The 22,501-nt window shown below is 46.3% G+C and overlaps 2 protein-coding genes across 12 annotated transcripts in view; both read left to right on the forward strand.

Annotated features, from left to right (window-relative positions):
• KALRN (kalirin RhoGEF kinase) overlaps positions 1–14,975 on the forward strand; it is a 265,449-nt gene extending 250,474 nt beyond the window's left edge. For 9 of the 11 annotated variants that reach the window (XM_075181185.1, XM_075181187.1, XM_075181191.1 and 6 more), the window contains 10 exons: positions 246–305; positions 4,365–4,392; positions 6,142–6,307; positions 7,754–7,875; positions 8,509–8,640; positions 8,715–8,879; positions 9,173–9,251; positions 10,662–10,862; positions 11,233–11,371; positions 11,506–14,975. In XM_075181185.1, coding sequence (XP_075037286.1) covers positions 246–305; positions 4,365–4,392; positions 6,142–6,307; positions 7,754–7,875; positions 8,509–8,640; positions 8,715–8,879; positions 9,173–9,251; positions 10,662–10,862; positions 11,233–11,371; positions 11,506–12,045 — 1,632 coding nt within the window. In that variant the 3' untranslated portion in view covers positions 12,046–14,975. Of the gene's footprint in view, positions 1–245; positions 306–4,364; positions 4,393–6,141; positions 6,308–7,753; positions 7,876–8,508; positions 8,641–8,714; positions 8,880–9,172; positions 9,252–10,661; positions 10,863–11,232; positions 11,372–11,505 lie in introns of those variants that run through there. The other 2 variants (XM_075181190.1, XM_075181193.1) reach the window with 2 other exon arrangements.
• Positions 14,976–17,661: 2,686 nt separating this feature from the next.
• UMPS (uridine monophosphate synthetase) overlaps positions 17,662–22,501 on the forward strand; it is a 9,869-nt gene continuing 5,029 nt past the window's right edge. Inside the window, exon 1 of the mRNA XM_075181408.1 lies at positions 17,662–17,870. Coding sequence (XP_075037509.1) covers positions 17,685–17,870 — 186 coding nt within the window. The 5' untranslated portion in view covers positions 17,662–17,684. The remainder of the gene's footprint in view (positions 17,871–22,501) is intronic.

Raw genomic sequence — 22,501 nt, forward strand, 5'->3', positions numbered from 1 at the left:
TTTCTAATCTTACTGGCTTACTTCACATGAAGGGTCTGTATCACCGTCCTTTCTCCAAGGATATACGGATGACGTGAGAATGGTGCAGCAGTTATTATATTAATCCTGTGGTTTTCTTTAACAGTTTGTGCCTGAGAGACTTTTTTGAGTGACTCTAATGTTCTCTTTTTTTCTTCTTTCTGATAATCGCTATTTTATGTCTTCTGCATACTAATCCACGTTTCTTGCTTCACACGGCCAAACAGGACCACAACAGCTCCGAGGAGTCGGAATGTGATGACTTTGACCCAAGTGCTAGTATGGAGGTAGGGATATTGGGGTACTCATCATATGGTGGGTGGGAAACCTGGAGACATCAGGACAGAACAGATGGGTAATACCTGATGGTAGGAAACATGGAGACCTCGGGACAGTACAAATGGGTAATACCTGATGGTAGGAAGCCTGGAGACCTCGGGACAAAACAGATGGGTAATACCTGATGGTAGGAAACATGGAGACCTTGGGACAGTACAAATGGGTAATACCTGATGGTAGGAAGCCTGGAGACCTCGGGACAGTACAAATGGGTAATACCTGATGGTAGGAAACTTGGAGACCTCAGGACAGTACAGATGGGTAATACCTGGTGGTAGGAAACCTGGAGACCTCGGGACAGTACAGATGGGTAATACCTGATGGTGGGAAACATGGAGATCTTGAGACAGTGCAGATGGGTAATACCTGGTGGTAGGAAACCTGGAGGCCTCGGGACAGTACAGGTGGGTAATACCCGATGGTGGGAAACATGGAGACATTGGGACAGTACATATGGGTAATTCCTGATGGTAGGAAACCTGGGGACCTCAGGACAGTACAGATGGGTAATACCTGGTGGTAGGAAACCTGGAGACCTCGGGACAGTATAGATGGGTAATACCTGATGGTAGGAAACATGGAGACCTCGGGACAGTACAAATGGGTAATACTTGATGGTAGGAAGCCTGGAGACCTCGGGACAGTACAAATGGGTAATACCTGATGGTAGGAAACTTGGAGACCTCAGGACAGTACAGATGGGTAATACCTGGTGGTAGGAAACCTGGAGTCCTCGGGACAGTACAGATGGGTAATACCTGATGGTGGGAAACCTGGAGACCTCAGGACAGTACAGATGGGTAATACCTGATGGTTGGAATCCTGGAGACCTCGGGTCAGTACAGATGGGTAATACCTGATGGTTGGAATCCTGGAGACCTCGGGACAGTACAGATGGGTAATACCTGGTGGTAGGAAACCTGGAGACCTCGGGACAGTACAGATGGGTAATACCTGATGGTTGGAATCCTGAAGACCTCGGGCCAATACAGATGGGTAATACCTGATGGTTGGAATCCTGGAGACCTCGGGACAGTACAGATGGGTAATACCTGATGGTAGGAAACATGGAGACCTCGGGACAGTTCAGATAGATAATACCTGATGGTGGGAAACTAGTGACCTGAGGACAGTACAGATGGGTAATACCCAGTGGTGAAAAATACATAGACATCAGGACAGTAAAGATGGGTAATACCTGTGGCGGGATTACATAAGAACATGAGGACACTGAACCCAAACTCAGAGACATCATAACACCATGTAGGAGATAAGCTGGTCATTGCTGGGGCTTTATCAGACCAAGGTTAGAAGAACCTGGGAAATGTACATGGGGTAATGTGATGTGACAGAGACACTGCAGGTGATTTGGGAACCAGGTGTCCATAACACACTGTATTTGGGATAATATGATAATATTGTGGACCCACAAGGTTATACCAACTAGTGTAATAAGCCGTGGAATCTCAGGAGGTAGGAAGTGATTACATGTTATGGTAAACATTTGCCATAGACGTGTCAGTTTATCGGTGGCAGCATAACTAACTACAGCTATTTCTTCTATTGATCATTTGACCTTGCTCCAGGGCACCTTAGATACATGTTTGTTAACGCTACAGTATCTGTATGTGTCCATTCTCTTACATTATTTTTACGAGACTTTGCTGGCGATAGAAAGCCTTTAATTACAGAACTCTCCTTACTCTGCAGCCTGGAGAATAGATTCTGGGGTTCACCATCAGAGAGCACCCAAAGAACTGTGGTTGTCCTGGGGACCCAGATTAGGAAGGAACAATCTAATAAGAATAGAAAGGAGAATTTTCTTTTAACTATTTAGAAACCTTAAAGATTTGATTTGATTGATTGAAGATGTATGTGGGATTAATGCTGTACAGCCCGTGTGGGTGAGATCCCAGCTGAGTCTATATAAAGACTTCTACAGGTCTATGGGTCCATGCAGTCAGTTATTGGAGTTACCCGTGGATATAAAGCCTGCAGATTAGAGGAAGGGGCTCAGTACCATTAGAGGGACCATTCAGTGAGACCCCGGAATCATTGAGGGGGTCCTGGATCTAATATTTGGTGTCCGTGAGTCTGGTCTCCAACATGAGATCTGTTTTCATTTTATTTTGATTTTTGAAGAAGTAACTGTGAAATGTTCATGTCAAGTGGATCAATAAATCGATGTGTAAAGGCAGCTGTAGATCTGAAATAGTTTAATGTAGAGCTCACGTTTTATATCCCAAGCACACAATAATATACAAAGGAAATGTTCGGTTATTGGGAATAAAGACAATTTTCCTCAATCTCCCAGAGATTTGTTATAACCGCTGCTATATGATTACACAGTCATGTTCCTGTGACATGTAATAGACACCAAAGAACAAATCTACAACACAATACAGCTTTGTTTGGAACATTGATTATTGACAGAGGCTAGTGTTATACCAGAGCCTTACACTAGGTGGCGATGTATGGTAGTTTTAGCTGTGAATTATCATCGTCAGCTATTTATATAGCGCCACTAATTCTGCAGTGCTGTACAGAGAACTCACTCACATCAGTCCCTGCCCCATTGGGGCTTACAGTCTAAATTCCTTAACATACACATACAGAGACACAGACATAGACACACAGACAGACTATGGTCAATTTGATAGCAGCCAATTAACCTACCAGTATGTTTTTGGAGTGTGGGAGGAAACCGGAGCACCCGGAGGAAACCCACGCAAACACAGGGAGAACATACAAACTCCTCACAGATAAGGCCATGGCATGGTTGGGAATTGAACTCATGACCCCAGTGCTGTGAGGCAGAGATGCTAACCACTACGCCACCGTGCTGCCCAAGACCACAGACCAAGAGAGACTAAGGTCAATTCAATAGCAGCCAATTAACCTACTGGTATGTTATAAATTACATAATAAAACTATAGATTAATGAATAAAATATATAGAGGAAAGGTGGAAATCGGCACTAAGACCACAACAACCAATCAGACGCTTGCTTTAATTTTCTACCTTGCACTAGACAGATTAAAGCCAATTCCTGATTGGTTGCTGCTGTTTTACATCAGCTTTCAGCAGTGTTAGTAATAACCTCGGCACATTCACTCCGATTCAGACAGGTATGGTAGGACTACGTACACACTGCGTCTATAATATGTTTCTTATTGTATTTTAAAATGCATAAAACGTGAATAAACTGCATTATGCATATATACGCGTTTTACGTGTGTTTAGTATGAATTTGCTGTAGATGCGTTTACAAATGCGCAGTTTGCGATTTTTTAAACATCTCTGTGACAAAAGAGGAAGTTGTTACCCCGTTTGAGCCAAACACTTGGATTGAAATTTGAAACAAAAATCACATTGAGTTAATAATCTCATGATATACATAATATGTACATACATACAGGCATAGCGGGTCTTATGGTGTTCGTTGCTGATCTAATACATTGTTGTGGCCTGGGGTACCCTCCCAAAGATACCTCCACCTGTACACTTTAGACACGGTTCAGTGCTTCACTATGAAGACACATTCATACTTCATTCTCTGTTTCCTAGTGTGGGTCTCTGCTCCTCTTGAAAAGAACATAGAATACTGCACTTTAAAGAAGTGATTATCATATGTGAATAGAAATCCCATTATTATTATTCAATTAATTAGATTGTACATGCATTTCGTTCTCTTATAACGTTTAATGAGCAATTTACCCCGGCGTCTTCTCTGTCTCAAGTCGACCTGTGGACACGGTCATAATACAATTCTCAGCTACAGTGTATGAAGATCAGACCTTTAATAAACAAGAGAAGTTGTACTGTGCATTTGGATATTGATAAGCGGTGGTATTGTCAGTGTAGTGTAATACACACAACTTGGGTCCCCACAAACACAGGACAAAGTAACATTGGACAGGGATGCGTTGCATTTTTTTTAGAAAATATCATTACATACTTACATCAGTCTGCTAGATCATTAATCCTGTTTTTTATTTGTTTTTTAGATTATGAATCCAAATTTCATCCAGGAAGGTAAGTGTTTAATAACGTTGCGTTTGCCCTTTCCAGTGATTAATTTAATGTATTAGAGCAATGGTGGTAGTGGGGGATATACAGTGGTATGTCGTACCGCCACTTCATATACTGCTACATTGTAACACTATCACATTCCAGCTACTTACATTTTATATATATTATATATATATATATATATATATATATATATATATATATATATACATATATATATATATATATATATATATATACACATACACACACACACACAGCGGTGGAAGTGGGGGATATACAGTGGTATGTCTTCTACTGCTACATTGTAACTATCACACTGCAGTCACTTACTATATATATATATATATATATATATATATATATATATATATATATATATATATATATATATATATATATATAATATATACATACACCGATCAGCCACAATATTAAATCCACCTGCTAAATATTGTAGGTCCCCCTCATGCCACCAGAATAGCTCTGACCCTTTGAGGCATGGCCTCCACAAGACCTCTGAAGGTGTCCTGTTGTATCTGGCACCAAGATGTTAGCAGCAGATCCTTTTAAGTCCTGTAAGTTGGGAGGTGGGGCCTCCATGGCTCGGACTTGTTTTTCCAGCAGATCCCACAGATGATCTGGGAATTTGAAGGACAAGTCAACACCCTGAACTCTTTGTCATGTTCCTCAAACCATTCCTGGACAATGTTTGCAGTGTGGCAGGGCACATTATCCTGCTGAAAGAGGCCACTGCCATCAGGGAATACCGCTGCTATGAAGGGGTGTACTTGGTCTGCAACAATGTTTAGGTAGGTGGTACGTGTCAAAGTAACATCCACATGAATGCCAGGACCCAAGGTTCCCCAGCAAAACATTGCCCAGAGCATCACACGGCCTCCGCCGGCTGCCTTCTTCCCATAGAGCATCCTGGTGCCATCTCTTCCCCAGGTAAATGACGCACACAGCCGTCCACATGATGCAAAATAAAATGTGATTCATCAGACCAGGTCACCTTCTCCCATTGCTCCATGGTCCAGAACTGACACTCATATGTCCATTGTAGGTGGTGGACGGGTCAGCTGGGCACTCTGACTGGTCTGCGGCTACACAGCAAGCTGCGATGCTCTGTGTGTTCTGACACCTTTCTATCATAGCATTAACTTCTTCAGCAATTTGTGCTACTGTAGCTCTTCTGTGGGATTGGACCAGACGGGCGCCTTCATTCCCCATGTGCATCAATGAGCCTTGGGTGCCCATGACTCCGACACCGGATCACCGGTTGTCCTTCCTTTTGTTAGGTACTAACCACTACATGCCAGGAACACCCCACAAGACCTGCCATTTTGGAGATGCGCTGACTCAGCCGTCTAGCCATCACAATTTGGCCCTTGTCAGAGTCGCTCAGATCCTTACGTTGCCCATTTTTCCTGCTTCCAACACATAAAGTTCAAGAACTGACTGTTCACCCGTTGCCTAATATATCTCACCCCTTGTTAGGTAACATTCTAACCAGATAATCAATGTTATTCACTTTACTTGCCAGTGGTTTTAGTGTTGTGGCTGATTTAGGATCCAGTTTATCTCATTATATACCTCATAGGCCCAATAGAACTTTTAAGTCTTTTCTTTCTCCAAGTCATCCAGCCGAAATGTCACATTGGTGCAGAATACTCGTCACTAACAATGTGCTTTGCTGGGTTGTGTAGAACGACCTCCAATGTCTGTGTGTAATATTTATGTTTTGGGCAGTGTCTCCGGAGTTCCTCCTGAACCTAGTGGACATCTTATGTGTCGTTGGTGACACAGTGACCTTACATTGTAAAGTCTGTGGCCGACCAAAGCCCAACATCACATGGAAGGGACCGGACCAAACCATCCTGGATGCTGACAGCAGTTCTCACACCATGTCAGCCAGGTAGGTGTCTCCATACCTCACACAGCCTAACCCTGTGTGTTTCCACCCGACGCTATGTTCCTGTGTGCCCAACACTGTCCTGTTATCTGCCGGTGATCTCACTTTGGTTTTGTATCTCTCTCTATGGCCCTACTCTGCCCTGATGTCTCTCTCTATCTCCCTATGGCCCCCACTCTGCCTTGATGTCTCTCTCTATGTTCCTATGGCCCCCACTCTGCCCTGATGTCTCTCTCCAACTCCCTATGGCCCCTACTCTGCCCTGATGTCTCTCTCTATCTCCTATGGCCCTACTCTGCGCCGATGTCTCTATCTTCCCTTTTCTCCTACTTTGCCCTGATCTCTCTCTCTTTTTTCCTATGGCTCCTACTTTGCCCTGATGTCTCTCTCTATCTCCCTATGGCTCCCACTCTGCCCTGATGTCTTTCTCCATCTCCCTATGGTCTGCACTCTAACCTGATGTTTCTCTCTCTCTATCTTCCTATGGCTCTACTCTGCCCTGATGTCTCTCTCTATCTACCTATGACTCCTACTCTGCCCTGATGTCTCTCTCTATCTACCTATGACTCCTACTCTGCCCTGATGTCTCTCTCTATCTACCTATGACTCCTACTCTGCCCTGATGTCTCTCTATCATCTTATGGCCCTACTCTGCCCTGATGTCTCTCTCTATCTCCCTATGGCCCCCACTCTGCCTTGATGTCTCTCTCTATGTTCCTATGGCCCTACTCTGTCCTGATGTCTCTTTCCATCTCCTATGGCCCTACTCTGTGCCGATGTCTCTATCTCCCTATAGCCCTACTCTGCCCTGATGTCTCTCTCTATCTTCCTATGGCTCCCACTCTGCCCTGATGTCTTTCTCCATCTCCCTATGGTCTGCACTCTAACCTGATGTCTCTCTCTCTCTCTCTCTCTCTCTATCTTCCTATGGCTCTACTCTGCCCTGATGTCTCTCTCTATCTACCTATGACTCCTACTCTGCCCTGATGTCTCTCTTTATCATCTTATGGCCCACACTCTGTCCTGATGTCTCTCTCTCTATCTTCCTATGGCCCTACTCTGCCCTGATGTCTCTCTCTATCATCTTATGGCCCACACACTTTGTCCTGATGTTTCTCTCTCTCTTCCTATGGCCCCCACTCAGCCCTGATGTCTGTCTCTATTATACTATGGCTCCTACTCTGCCCTGATGTCTCTCTCTATCATCTTATGGCCCACACTCTGTCCTGATGTCTCTCTCTCTCTCTTCCTATGGCCCCCACTCTGCCCCGATGTCTCTCTCCATCTCCCTATGGTCCCCACTCTGCCCTGGTGTCTCTCCATCTCCCTATGGCCCTCTCACACACAGGGAATTATTTCCTGGCCGCTAACATGGTAAAGCATCACTAGTGATGGTATAACTGCTCTGTGCGTGTTCAGTAATCACAGATATTTTCCCTCTATGTACAGTGAGTCTGGAGACATCAGGCTGAAGATCTGTAACCTGATGCCTCAGGACAGCGGGATCTACACCTGCGTGGCCACTAATGAGCTCGGCTCAGCCTCAACGTCCGCCACTATCAAAGTACAAGGTACAGAAGACACAATATAGACAACACAGGTCACAAGTTACAATTAATCTTAACATACTGTCTTAAAGACAACACTAGTGAAAACATGTTTGTTTTAATTACCTTAAAATAGATGTACTCTACACAAACACTAGTTAGTTAATTTATATAATTTGAATCATTTTATTTTACTTTTGCCAATAGAGTTTCTTACATGCTCCGGTGTCATGTCAATAATTGAAAAGATGCCTGAAGATTCCACTAAGCTCAGAGACAGTAATGGAATGATTCATGTCTATAGAGATATGTCAGAAGTTATGGCCACCTCTCTTCTGACCAGTTTGATGGATCATTTGAACCCTCTGACATATCTCTTGATCTGAAATAAAAGTTCTGATGCATATTGTGAGTGTATTTTAAACACTTTTCAAATATTTTCAATAAAAAAAAATATAAAAACTATACATTTTTTTACAATGAAGACAACGCATTCCAACTAACGTTACATGACGGTTGGCTTTAATGATTTACTTTGGACTTCAAATTTATGTCAGTGGCATCAGCTCATAATTATTGTAGAGACCCCGGTACTGATACCGCAGGTCTTTATACCCCCCGGGAGTCGCCAGCCACCCTCACGTCTGTACGTTATAGGTGTCCCAGGAGCCCCCACTCAGCCCATCGCTCAGGATAGGAGCAGTTCCTCCGTCATTCTCCGCTGGCTCCCACCTTCCAGCACAGGAAACTGCACCATCTCTGGCTACACCGTGGAGTATAAGGATGAAGGTAGAGTGGGACTGAGTATGTGACTGCATAGATATCACACTAGGGGGCAGTATTTCTAAGTATTTCTCCTGCAGGTTCCCAGGTTTGGCAGCAGTCCGTTGCCTGCACTTTGGACACTTACCTTGTGTTAGAAGACCTGTGCCCGGGGTTTATATACCAGTTCCGGGTCAGCGCCAGCAACCCCTGGGGCATCAGTCTCCCCAGTGACCCATCTGAACCCATCAGACTGCCGGAGAATGGTGAGTAATACGGACATAATCCATCCATACTTTAGTACGAGAGGGGTCTTTGATTTGGGTCTTTGTGATAAACGTCCTTCTGGTTTCTTCATACTACAGCCAGGCCTCGTACATTGTATAGTACATTCAGCATTAAAGAGGTACCAAATGACCTCATGTTACACTACAGTAACGCACAACGTCATCTGCTGCTCCAGACTTCCCGCTAACTCTTCGGGTATTACAGCGGATGTCTACAAGATGCCCTGAAATATTTCTCCTTTTATTCACTGTTTACTTCTTTATTTTTAAAGATGCAAATGCTGATGGGTCGACCGTATGTTGGAAGGAGAATTTTGACCAAGTGTATGTAGAACAGAATGAGATCGGAAGGTTTGTGTATCTTATGTATCTAATACATCTATACATCCAAAGTGCTTATTATCGTAAATGTATATTGTATGTTGCAATAATTCCCCTTTTTATGTACCCTTGTCCTATTGGTCATTCAGCCCCTCATCTTTCTTGTCATCCAGTCCGTTAAAATACACATTATCTAGACCAGGGTTTCCCAAACCCAGTCCTCAGGGCTCCCTAACAGTGCAGGTTTTCCATATCTCCTTGTTGGAGCACAGGTGTATTCATTACTGACTGACACATTGTAACAGATCCACAGGTGGTCCTAAGTATGTCACATGTGATCCAGAAAACCTGCCCTGTTAGGGTCCCTGATGACTGGGTTTGGGAAACCCTGATCTAGACGCTCATCTGGCCCCTCACCCTTTTCCTTTTTTTTTCCAACTTGGTCCCTTATAATATTCCTTGTCCTTCTAATAACTGAGCCCCTCACCCTTCTCACCCTTCTCGTTACTCAGTACTTAACTCTTCTATTTCATTCCTTGTCCTTCTTTTTACTCAGTCTCTTGCGCTTTTCCTCATTGTCCTAGTCATTCAGCCTCCGCATCCTTCTTCTTCTTGTCATTCGGCCGTTTACCCTTCTCCCACTTGTTGCTCAAAGCCTCACCTTTCTACTCATCCTTCTCGTTACGCTGTTCCTCGCCCTTCTACTTTCTCAGTCCCCAACCATTTTCCTCATACTCCTAGTCATTCAGCCCTTTACCCTTCTCCCTCTCATCATTCGGCCACTTACCTTTCTCCCTCTGGTTCTCGAAACCTCACCCCTCTCCTCGTCCTTCTCGTCACTCAGCCTCTCGCCTTGCACAGTCTCTCTCTGTTCTACTTGTCCATCGTCTCACCCTTCTCACCACCCAGCCCCGCGCCCTCCTCCTTGCCCCGTTTTGCACCCTTTCTCACGTCACCCATCATCTCCTGATCTCCTCACATTCCGTTATACATATTGGGATATATCTCTTCAACAGGAGGAACAGATATGTTGCTGTATCTGGGCTTTAGGATCGTCCTTCTGTATACTCTATAACGATATATTTATTCCTCCACTTCCGCCATTCCTTATGCTAATGAGTAAATAAACAATGTGTGTGTTTTAGTTAACGCCACAATAAAGTATAATTTTTATAAAATACTCGTTATGTGGTTGTAATTTTAATGAATTTTTGTCCCCAACTCAATCAGAGCTCCACATAAATCAGTAGGAAATATATCTGTAAATCTGTCTGTAGTGATGGAGAACAACTATGATGATGTCTGTTTTCTTTAAACAAAGAACAAAAAAAAACAAAGGGTGGGACAATAAAAGCCCATTATTACATCCTAAATAAAACATTTTTGTAGATTCCTCCCCTCCCTCTGTAACACAGTCGTCCTCTTCTTACCTCCGCCCAGGGGCAGGTTTTCCGTTGTGAAGAAATGTGTCCAAAAAAACACCCGGAAAGATGTGGCCGTGAAATTTGTCAACAAGAAACTGAAAAAGCGGGAACAGGCTGCGCATGAGGCGTCTCTTCTCCAACACCTCCAACATCCGCAATACATCACCATCCACGACACGTACGAGTCCGCCAACGCCTACATCCTCGTCCTGGACCTGTGAGTGTAGAGCTGAGCGATACTCTGAGGGCGCCAAACATTGTAACTAGACGGACAGGCTCCTCTATAGTCATTGGATGATACATTGTAGTTCATGTTCAATCAGCAAATCAATTCTTAAATACACAGTGATGAGGCCGTAGTAGGGGGGATTTTGGCTTACACAGAATGCTGATAATGCAGCTTGGTTTTTCCATGGTGCTAATTTACGTCTTTGTTGCGCTCTGAGGCCCATAATGTTTATATGTTACGGGTATTTCTTCCGTATTCAGTGATTCTCGTGTCCACAGACAGGACTATATCGGGGGATATTTTGTATGATGTTATTTCCATGTGAGATAAGCAGAGTATCCGGTGCTGTGTCCTGCAGGATGGACGACGGACGATTGCTGGATTATCTGATGAACCACGATGAGCTGATGGAAGAGAAGGTGGCGTTCTACATGCGTGACATCATGGGTGCGCTGCAGTATCTGCACAGCTGCCGGGTGGCTCATTTAGATATCAAGGTGAGACGCCTGGAGTACAATGTTTACTGATGGGACGGCACATATTAAATAGCCAGTGTCAATTCTGTGATAAAAGCAGAAAAGTATCCAGATGGAATGAATGTAAATGTTATTATTATGTTCTGTTCCTGCAGCCTGAAAACCTCCTGATAGATTTACGTATCCCGGTCCCGCGGGTGAAGATCATCGACCTGGAGGATGCCATGCAGATCACAGGACACTATTACATCCACCAGTTGCTCGGGAACCCAGAATTTGCTGCTCCTGAGGTCATCAAAGGGTCCCCGGTTTCTCTGGCAACCGACATCTGGAGTCTGGGGGTGCTGACGTATGTCATGCTCAGCGGGGTGTCTCCATTCCTAGATGAGAGCAGCGAGGAGACCTGTTTGAATATCTGTCGGGTGGATTTCTGCTTCCCGCAGGAGTATTTTGCGTCCGTCAGTCAGGCCGCTCAGGACTTTATCAGGGCAACTCTTCAAGAAGACACACGGTGGAGGCCCACGGTGGCCACGAGTCTCCTACACCCGTGGCTGCAGCCGCATTACAGTAACTATTCCAAAATCCCTCTGGACACCTCTCGTCTGGCCACCTTCATTGAAAGGCGCAGACACCAGAATGATGCCCGACCACTGCCCAAGACGTTCATCGTTACCCGGAACGCCTCCGGAACATGAGCGGCGGCACCTACGGAGCGGAGATGCACCTATTTATTTATGGTGGTTACACTGTGCCAGACGCAGAGTTTAATAGGCGGCTTAGAGCACAGCGTTCTAATAAGCCAAGTTCAAGGCTGAGAGACAATGAGACCACCTGGTGTCCACCTTGTGGGACATCCTGGTATCTCTGTCACTTCTGGAATATTTTAATAGTACAAGTGTGAAATGGAAGGTTGTTTTTTTTATTTAATTAATACATTCGGTGCGGTGTCTTGTTGCAATGAATCTGAATTGAGGCCCAAAGAGGGTTAACCTATTGTGCTGCTACGCGGTCATTAACTTGTTGGTTTCTGGCCGGGATAATTACGACTGTTCCTCGGACACTGGAATTATATTTACTTATTTAAAGGATTGTTGGGACAATAGATGTTTAACATGAATTATTTAGACAAATGGAACCACCCAGACAAGATCGGAGAGATCACTGTGCATTCAATGTCAGTTGTACGCCCGTCTGCCTGTCCTGCCGTCCACATGTATGCATTATATCTATGTACAGCCTGTTAGTTCCTTCCCTAGCAGAGTTTTACCATAACAACGCTGGGAATGACGTGGTTAAAGGAGGTAAAATCTAAACATTTTCTAGGAGTGTAAATTGCTAAATCTGTAGAGTGGTACTAAGTATAACCTCACAGCTACCAACACCAGAGCAGCCTTAGAAACATCAGAAGATTCTGCCTGCCCCACGGAAGGGGAAATATAATGTACTTTTAGGGTCTCCGGCCCCCACTGGACTGACCTGGGGTTGGCAGCTGGTCACTGTGCCAACGTTACAAGTAAGTAAGAAAGAATATGCTGTGTCAGACTTGCCGAGCGATGTCAGCTCTGGGTGAGATGGAGGGATCTTTTAGTTTTGGAGTATTAAATCAGTTATTTATTTACTATATATTTATTTACTGTATCCCCCTCTCCCTCTGGTGATCCCTATGATAACACGCCCATAATAAGAACCGCTATTATAATTAAGCGACAGCTGTGTTTCTGAATTATTACTCCTGTGTTTCCTGCAGGGATTGGCAGACAATAAATGGGGATACATTTATCAAACATTCTAAAGAGGAATAGCAGCCAATGAGATTCTTTATAGAATGTACTGGATAAATTATAGCTAGAATCTGATTGGTTGCGTTGGGCAACGCCTCCACTTTTCCTTTTCAGAACATTTAGTAAATCTACCCCTTGGCCTCTAATTATTGGCTGTTTAGCGCTTACTGTGAGGCCGTTCTTACCTCACACCCCATGTAAAGAATATCTCCCCTGTATTAAATCCATTACTGTTTATTTCACTACACATTTACTGTGATTCTACGAGTAAGAACCACAAGCGGCTCCCAAAGGTGTCTGAGATGTCCTGAGGATTGTACAAGATGGAGAATAGCCATTAATTACTTCATGGACGCTAGCCACTGTATACACAGCACCAACGCGGTCCATGGCGCCGTACAACTGGAAATATTAGGGGGTTATATCAATGTGATACTGGAGCATATTCTCTCTTTGTAGCCAATGGTTGCTTTGATTTATAGCCCCAATAATGTGCATAAACTTGACTGGAAAATGTGATACATTAGGAAATGAGAACTGTTTCCACAAGAGCTTGCAATCATGTTAGAAAACAACATTATTCTAGTCACACTTGGCAAAAACACCAGGAGGTAAATGTATCAAGCTGAGAGATTCCGGGTTGAAAAAGTGGAGATGTTGCCTATAGCAACCAATCAAATTCTACCTATCATCATGTAGAATGTACATGATAGATGATAGCTAGAATTTGATTGGCTGCAGTGGGTGACACCTGTACTTTTCCTTTTTAAGAAGTTTTAGTAAATGTATCTCCAGATGGTTTTATTGCCCTCTTGATAAGTAATATTTGGGGACAGGTCACTGGCAGTTATAACCTATCCTGGTAACAGAAATACTATTTATGGTTACTTAGACCCACAGCCATAATCAGGGGCTCGGAGATATGGACCAACTTCATTTATGCATTTGTAGAGCAGAATTACTGTTCATAATTAGGAAAATCCTGCTCTGCGTATTTGGTAGAAATATGAACTTATATATCACCTGACACCTACGGGCAGCCAGTTTGATGGCTGAAGCGATATTGACTGTGTGGCCTATAAAATCAATGGAAGTCAAAGAGAATGAGCCATTGTAACAATATATTTGCGGCCTTGATTCCTAGTGAATTGATCAGGTCCAGTATCCATGAATATTGGTTCAGCTCACAGAATGGCTGCCTTCGCTGTGGACGGGCGACATTTTTAAATGGCTTCTGGCTCTTGCGTGGAATTGACAGTGAAGACAGATGGGTGTTTGTTTCCAGCTGTAGTATAACATTGACTGGTAAATTAAATTGCAATTATCAACATCACCTAAAAACTTCTTCTTGATACGATCACATTAAAGTTATTATTTTATAAAATGAGATGATTTAATGACAACAGACTGTGCTTTACACAACTTTTCTGATGTTTATGCTATGTAAATGAAGCTGGTGGCCTGCAAATTATAACAACATTTTTCTGTTATATGAGCCCAATGTTTATAGTCTGCACTTTTACAGACCCTCAGTCTCTGTGTATTTAAATACACTGATTTACACAACACAGATTGTTTGCTGACATCTGATAGAAAATTGCTGACAAATGTCCTTCATCCCAGAATGCATTGCTTCTCCAGTCTGTGGGGCAGAATCTTATCAATGATTGTTATTTTATAACCCGTGGTACAGGACAGGGCGCAGATGGCCATTTATCTCTGGGGGGGGGGCGGGTAATATCTGGGCTCAGAAACAGCGCAGCCCGGAGTATTTTGGTAGGTCCGTTTTCTTGTTGTTGATATATTAATGTACAGTGTGAAATAAAGAGTTTATCTGTCTCCGTTTCTGTCTCTGCATAGCTGGAAATAATTTAAACACTTTAATATGTAGCACAGATTGCATTGTGGGGAAGAAAATCCTTAATTCTTAACATATACAGCGGGTGAAATAAGTATTGAACACATCAACATTCTCAGTAAATACATATTTAATGTGGCTATTGTAATGAAATTTACAACAAATGTCAGCAACAACCTTTGCAATCCACACATGGAATGAAATCAAACCATAGATGGTCATAAATTAAGTTTTGTATAATAATGTGAAATGACACATGGAAAAAGTATTGAACACGCTTCCTGAAATTTATTTAATAATTTGTACAAAAGCAATGACAGCTTCAAGACGCCTCCTGTATGGAGAAACTAGTCGCATGCATTGCTCAGGTGTGATTTTGCCCCATTCTTCAATGCAAATAGTCTTCAAATCTTGAAGGTTCTGTGGGCGGCTTCTGTGAACTCTGATCTTTAGATCTTTCCAATTGAATTCAAGTCAGGTGATTGGCTGGGCCATTCTAGCAGCTTTATTTTCTTTCTCTGAAACCAATTGAGAGTGTCCTTGGCTGTGTGTTTGGGATCATTGTCTTGCTGAAATGTCCACCCTCGTTTCATCTTCAGCATCCTGGTAAATGGCAGCAGATTTTTATCAAGAATGTCTCGGTACATTTTTCCATTCATCCTTCCTTCAACCATATGCAGTATGCCAGTACCGTGTGCAGAAAAACAGCCCCACACCATGATGTTGCCACCCCCAAGCTTCTCTGTTGTATGGTGTTTTTGGGGTGATGTGCAGATCTCCATTTCTCCTCCTAACATGGTGTGTATTATGGCATCCAAAGAGTTCAATTTTGCTCTCATCTGACCACACTATATTCTTACCAGTATTTCACAGGGTTGTCAAATGTTGTGCAGCAAACTTTAAACGAGCTTCAACAGGTTTTTTCTTCAGCAAAGGAGTCTTGCCTGGTGAACGTGCATACAGGCAAATAGATATCACAGTGTACATTGTATAAATACTGAGAATCTGTTCATTTATTTTTGGTGAGACCAGAATTCCACATAGTTGATGATAAATTGCTTTGTTTCCAAAATCCCAATTAGTAGAGGATTACCTCGGGCATATATAGATAAAAAAAGAAAATGGTGCATTTCTTGTTACAAGTAACCAGATAAATGGAATATGCCACCGATGGTGCCCACCTAACACACGTATGTTACATACTCGCTGGTTTTTGTCTTCAACCATAATTCCCCCTCCAATTCTCTTACCCAGATCAGGAAAGGACACACACATTGTAGTACAGGTCTTGCCAATCTGTGGCTCTCCAGGTGATGTGAAACTATAAGTCCCAGCATGCCCTGCCAGTTATTGGCTAGCTATCTGCTGGCAGAGCATGCTGGAGCTTGTAGTTTCACAACATCTTGAGAGCCACAGATTGGCCAAGCCTAGTGTAGTATATAAATGTGAGAAACTGCACTAATATAATCTCGCCCTCTTTAGTGGTTATGAAGGGAGGATAATAACTTTGTCCTTCTCAATCTCCAACAAGTTTTATTCTTTAGTGATAGCTGCAGTGATGAGTGCAGTAATTATCATCATCAGAACACAGCAATAAATTTCGCCTTGAGAGGGTGAAGGTCTAATCTGACGGCTGCTGGTTCTCACCATCAGCCCTCGATATACAGTATTTCCTCTCTATAGAGGTGGAATCCAAGATAAGGTCACCATGGGGAGTCTCAGACATCACCCGTAATTTGTGTAGGAATCATTTCTGGGGTGCAGAGAATCTTATATGTTCTTTATAATTGTGTACAAAATGAGAAGGGCGGGGGGGGGGGGGGGGGGGGGGGGCGTCTGTGCTTTATATAATACAAATATTACACCATCACCCCAGGGTGATGATATAATGATATGTAAACTTTATATAATATAAATGTTACACCCCAGGGTGATGACATAATGATGTGTACACTTTATATAATATAAACGTTACACCCCAGGGTGATGACATATAATGATGTGTACTCTTTATATAATCTAAACGTTACACCCCAGGGTGATGATATAATGATGTGTACACTTTATATAATATAAATGTTACACCTCAGTGTGATGATATAATGATGTGTACTCTTTATATAATCTAAACGTTACACCCCAGGGTGATGGCATATAATGATGTGTAAACTTTATATAATATAAATGTTACACCCCAGGGTGATGGTGTATAATGATGTGTACTCTTTATATAATATAAATGTTACACCCCAGGGTGATGACATAATGATGTGTACTCTTTATATAATATAAACGTTACACCCCAGGGTGATGACATAATGATGTGTACTCTTTATATAATCTAAACGTTACACCCCAGGGTGATGGCATATAATGATGTGTAAACTTTATATAATATAAATGTTACACCCCAGGGTGATGGTAAACACTGTATAATGATGTATACACTTAGTTTATATAATAAATAGGACATATTGTACTTTGCTGGCTGGGCTCTGTGTATTTTACACTATGACATTACAGGACACAGTCACTGGGGAATATTCTGCACAATATATTAATAATATAACTCTCCCCCCCCCCCCCCTGTCTGCCCTGTGAGTCGCCATTTTATTGGAGTCCACAAGAAAAGCTCCAACAGTGAGGACATCCGGGCGCTCTGTGACGTCACTGCTGTGCGCAGCACGTGTCGGACATGGAGGTTCTGGCTGCTGAGCTGCACCGGGTCCAGGCGCTGAAATTCGGCCGCTTCCAGCTGAAGAGCGGAGTCACCTCCCCGGTGTACTTCGACCTGAGAGTGATCGTGTCCCACCCGGGGCTGCTCAACCAGGTGCGGGGGGGCTGTGAGTGGAGGGATGGAGAAGAGTATGGGGGGGAGTCTGTGAGTGGAGGGATAGAGAAGAGGATGAGGGGGAGAATGTGAGGGATGGAGAAGAGGATGAGGGGGAGAGTGTGAGGAGGGATGGAGAAGAGGATGAGGGGGAGAGTGTGAGTGGAGGGATGGAGAAGAGGATGAGGGGAGAGTGAGGGATGGAGAAGAGGATGAGGGGAGAGTGTGAGGGATGGAGAAGAGGATGAGGGGGGGAGTGTGAGTGAAGGGATGGAGAAGAGGATGAGGGGGGAGAGTGTGAGTGGAGGGATGGAGAAGAGGATGGGGGGGGAGTCTGTGAGTGGAGGGATGGAGAAGAGGATGAGGGGGAGAGTGTGAGGGATGGAGAAGAGGATGAGGGGGAGAGTGTGAGTGGAGGGATGGAGAAGAGGATGAGGGGGAGAGTGTGAGTGGAGGGATGGAGAAGAGGATGAGGGGAGAGTGTGAGGGATGGAGAAAAGGATGAGGGGGGGGAGTGTGAGTGAAGGGATGGAGAAGAGGATGAGGGGGGGGAGTGTGAGTGAAGGGATGGAGAAGAGGATGAGGGGGGAGAGTGTGAGTGGAGGGATGGAGAAGAGGATGGGGGGGGGGGAGTCTGAGTGGAGGGATGGAGAAGAGGATGGGGGGGGGGAGTCTGAGTGGAGGGATGGAGAAGAGGATGGGGGGGGGAGTCTGAGTGGAGGGATGGAGAAGAGGATGGGGGGGGAGTCTGTGAGTGGAGCAATGGAGAAGAGGATGGGGGGGAAGTCTGAGTAGAGGGATGGTGAAGAGTATGGAGGGGGGGGGTGAGTGAAGGGATGGAGAAGAGGATGGGGGGAAGTCTGAGTGGAGGGATGGTGAAGAGTATGGAGGGGGGGGTGAGTGAATGGATGGAGAAGAGGATGAGGGGGGGGGGTGAGTGGAGCGATGGAGAAGAGGATAAGGGGGGTGAGTGGAGGGATGGAGAAGAGGATGAGGGGGGTGAGTGAAGGGATGGAGAAGAGGATGAGGGGGGTGAGTGGAGGGATGGAGAAGAGGATGAGTGGGGTGAGTGAAGGGTTGGAGAAGAGGATGAGGGGGGGTGAGTGAAGGGATGGAGAAGAGGATGAGGGGGGTGAGTGAAGGGATGGAGAAGAGGATGAGGGGGGGTGAGTGAAGGGATGGAGAAGAGGATGAGGGGGGTCAGTGAAGGGATGGAGAAGATGATGAGGGGGAGAGTGTGAGGGATGGAGAAGAGGATGAGGGGGGTGAGTGAAGGGATGGAGAAGAGGATGAGGGGGAGAGTGTGCGGGATGGAGAAGAGGATGAGGGGGGTGAGTGAAGGGATGGAGAAGAGGATGAGGGGGGTGAGTGAAGGGATGGAGAAGAGGATGAGGGGGAGAGTGTGAGTGGAGGGATGGAGAAGAGGATGAGGGAGAGTGTGAGGGATGGAGAAGAGGATGAGGGGAGAGAGTGTGAGTGGAGGGATGGAGAAGAGGATGAGGGGAGAGTGTGAGGGATGGAGAAGAGGATGAGGGGAGAGAGTGTGAGTGGAGGGATGGAGAAGAGGATGAGGGGAGAGTGTGAGGGATGGAGAAGAGGATGAGGGGGGTGAGTGAAGGGATGGAGAAGAGGATGAGGGGGGAGAGTGTGAGTGAGGGATGGAGAAGAGGATGAGGGGAGAGTGTGAGGGATGGAGAAGAGGATGAGGGGGGTGAGTGTGAGTGGAGGGATGGAGAAGAGGATGAGGGGAGAGTGTGAGGGATGGAGAAGAGGATGAGGGGGAGAGTGTGAGTGGAGGGATGGAGAAGAGGATGAGGGGAGAGTGTGAGGGATGGAGAAGAGGATGAGGGGAGAGTGTGAGGGATGGAGAAGAGGATGAGGGGGAGAGTGTGAGTGGAGGGATGGAGAAGAGGATGAGGGGGGGAGTGTGAGTGATGGAGAAGAGGATGAGGGGGAGAGTGTGAGTGAAGGGATGGAGAAGAGGATGAGGGGGGAGAGTGTGAGTGGAGGGATGGAGAAGAGGATGAGGGGGAGAGTGTGAGTGGAGGGATGGAGAAGAGGATGAGGGGGAGAGTGTGAGGGATGGAGAAGAGGATGAGGGGGAGAGTGTGAGGGATGGAGAAGAGGATGAGGGGAGAGTGTGAGTGGAGGGATGGAGAAGAGGATGAGGGGGAGAGTGTGAGTGGAGGGATGGAGAAGAGGATGAGGGGGAGAGTGTGAGTGGGAGGGATGGAGAAGAGGATGAGGGGGAGAGTGTGAGTGGAGGGATGGAGAAGAGGATGAGGGGGGGGGAGTGTGAGTGATGGAGAAGAGGATGAGGGGGAGAGTGTGAGTGAAGGGATGGAGAAGAGGATGAGGGGGGAGAGTGTGAGTGGAGGAATGGAGAAGAGGATGGGGGGGGAGTCTGAGTGGAGAGATGGAGAAGAGGATGGGGGGGGAGTCTGTGAGTGGAGCAATGGAGAAGAGGATGAGGGGAGAGTGTGAGGGATGGAGAAGAGGATGAGGGGGAGAGTGTGAGTGGAGGGATGGAGAAGAGGATGAGGGGAGAGTGTGAGGGATGGAGAAGAGGATGAGGGGGGGGAGTGTGAGTGAAGGGATGGAGAAGAGGATGAGGGGGGAGAGTGTGAGTGGAGGGATGGAGAAGAGGATGGGGGGGGAGTCTGAGTGGAGGGATGGAGAAGAGGATGGGGGGGGAGTCTGTGAGTGGAGCAATGGAGAAGAGGATGGGGGGGAAGTCTGAGTAGAGGGATGGTGAAGAGTATGGAGGGGGGGGGGGTGAGTGAAGGGATGGAGAAGAGGATGGGGGGGGAGTCTGAGTGGAGGGATGGAGAAGAGGATGGGGGGGGGGAGTCTGTGAGTGGAGCAATGGAGAAGAGGATGGGGGGGAAGTCTGAGTAGAGGGATGGTGAAGAGTATGGAGGGGGGGGGTGAGTGAAGGGATGGAGAAGAGGATGAAGGGGGGGGGGTGAGTGAAGGGATGGAGAAGAGGATGAGGGGGGGGGGGTGAGTGGAGCGATGGAGAAGAGGATAAGGGGGGTGAGTGGAGGGATGGAGAAGAGGATGAGGGGGGTGAGTGAAGGGATGGAGAAGAGGATGAGGGGGGTGAGTGGAGGGATGGAGAAGAGGATGAGGGGGGTGAGTGAAGGGATGGAGAAGAGGATGAGGGGGGTGAGTGAAGGGATGGAGAAGAGGATGAGGGGGGTGAGTGAAGGGATGGAGAAGAGGATGAGGGGGGTGAGTGAAGGGATGGAGAAGAGGATGAGGGGGGTGAGTGAAGGGATGGAGAAGAGGATGAGGGGGAGAGTGTGAGGGATGGAGAAGAGGATGAGGGGGGTGAGTGAAGGGATGGAGAAGAGGATGAGGGGGGTGAGTGAAGGGATGGAGAAGAGGATGAGGGGGAGAGTGTGAGTGGAGGGATGGAGAAGAGGATGAGGGGAGAGTGTGAGGGATGGAGAAGAGGATGAGGGGGGTGAGTGTGAGTGGAGGGATGGAGAAGAGGATGAGGGGAGAGTGTGAGGGATGGAGAAGAGGATGAGGGGGAGAGTGTTGAGTGGAGGGATGGAGAAGAGGATGGGGGGGGAGTCTGAGTGGAGGGATGGAGAAGAGGATGGGGGGGGGGGGAGTCTGTGAGTGGAGCAATGGAGAAGAGGATGGGGGGGAAGTCTGAGTAGAGGGATGGTGAAGAGTATGGAGGGGGGGTGAGTGAAGGGATGGAGAAGAGGATGGGGGGGGGAGTCTGAGTGGAGGGATGGAGAAGAGGATGGGGGGGGAGTCTGTGAGTGGAGCAATGGAGAAGAGGATGGGGGGGAAGTCTGAGTAGAGGGATGGTGAAGAGTATGGAGGGGGGGGGGGTGAGTGAAGGGATGGAGAAGAGGATGAGGGGGGGTGAGTGAAGGGATGGAGAAGAGGATGAGGGGGGGGGGGGTGAGTGGAGCGATGGAGAAGAGGATAAGGGGGGTGAGTGGAGGGATGGAGAAGAGGATGGAGGGGGGTGAGTGAAGGGATGGAGAAGAGGATGAGGGGGGGTGAGTGGAGGGATGGAGAAGAGGATGAGGGGGGTGAGTGAAGGGATGGAGAAGAGGATGAGGGGGGTGAGTGAAGGGATGGAGAAGAGGATGAGGGGGGTGAGTGAAGGGATGGAGAAGAGGATGAGGGGGGTGAGTGAAGGGATGGAGAAGAGGATGAGGGGGGTGAGTGAAGGGATGGAGAAGAGGATGAGGGGGAGAGTGTGAGGGATGGAGAAGAGGATGAGGGGGGGTGAGTGAAGGGATGGAGAAGAGGATGAGGGGGGGAGTGTGAGTGAAGGGATGGAGAAGAGGATGAGGGGGAGAGTGTGAGTGGAGGGATGGAGAAGAGGATGAGGGGAGAGTGTGAGGGATGGAGAAGAGGATGAGGGGGGTGAGTGTGAGTGGAGGGATGGAGAAGAGGATGAGGGGAGAGTGTGAGGGATGGAGAAGAGGATGAGGGGAGAGTGTGAGTGGAGTGATGGAGAAGAGGATGGGGGGAGAGTGTGAGTAATAGGAAGGAGAAGAGGATGAGGGGGAGAGTGTGAGTGGAGGGATGGGGGGAGTCTGTGAGTGGAGGGATGGGGGGGCAGTCTGTGAGTGGAGGGATGGAGAAGAGGATGGGGGGAGTCTGTGAGTGGAGGGATGGAGAAGAGGATGAGGGGGAGAGTGTGAGTA

The sequence above is a fragment of the Mixophyes fleayi genome, chromosome 7 (genome assembly GCF_038048845.1).
Source record: "Mixophyes fleayi isolate aMixFle1 chromosome 7, aMixFle1.hap1, whole genome shotgun sequence".
NCBI lineage: Eukaryota > Metazoa > Chordata > Amphibia > Anura > Limnodynastidae > Mixophyes > Mixophyes fleayi.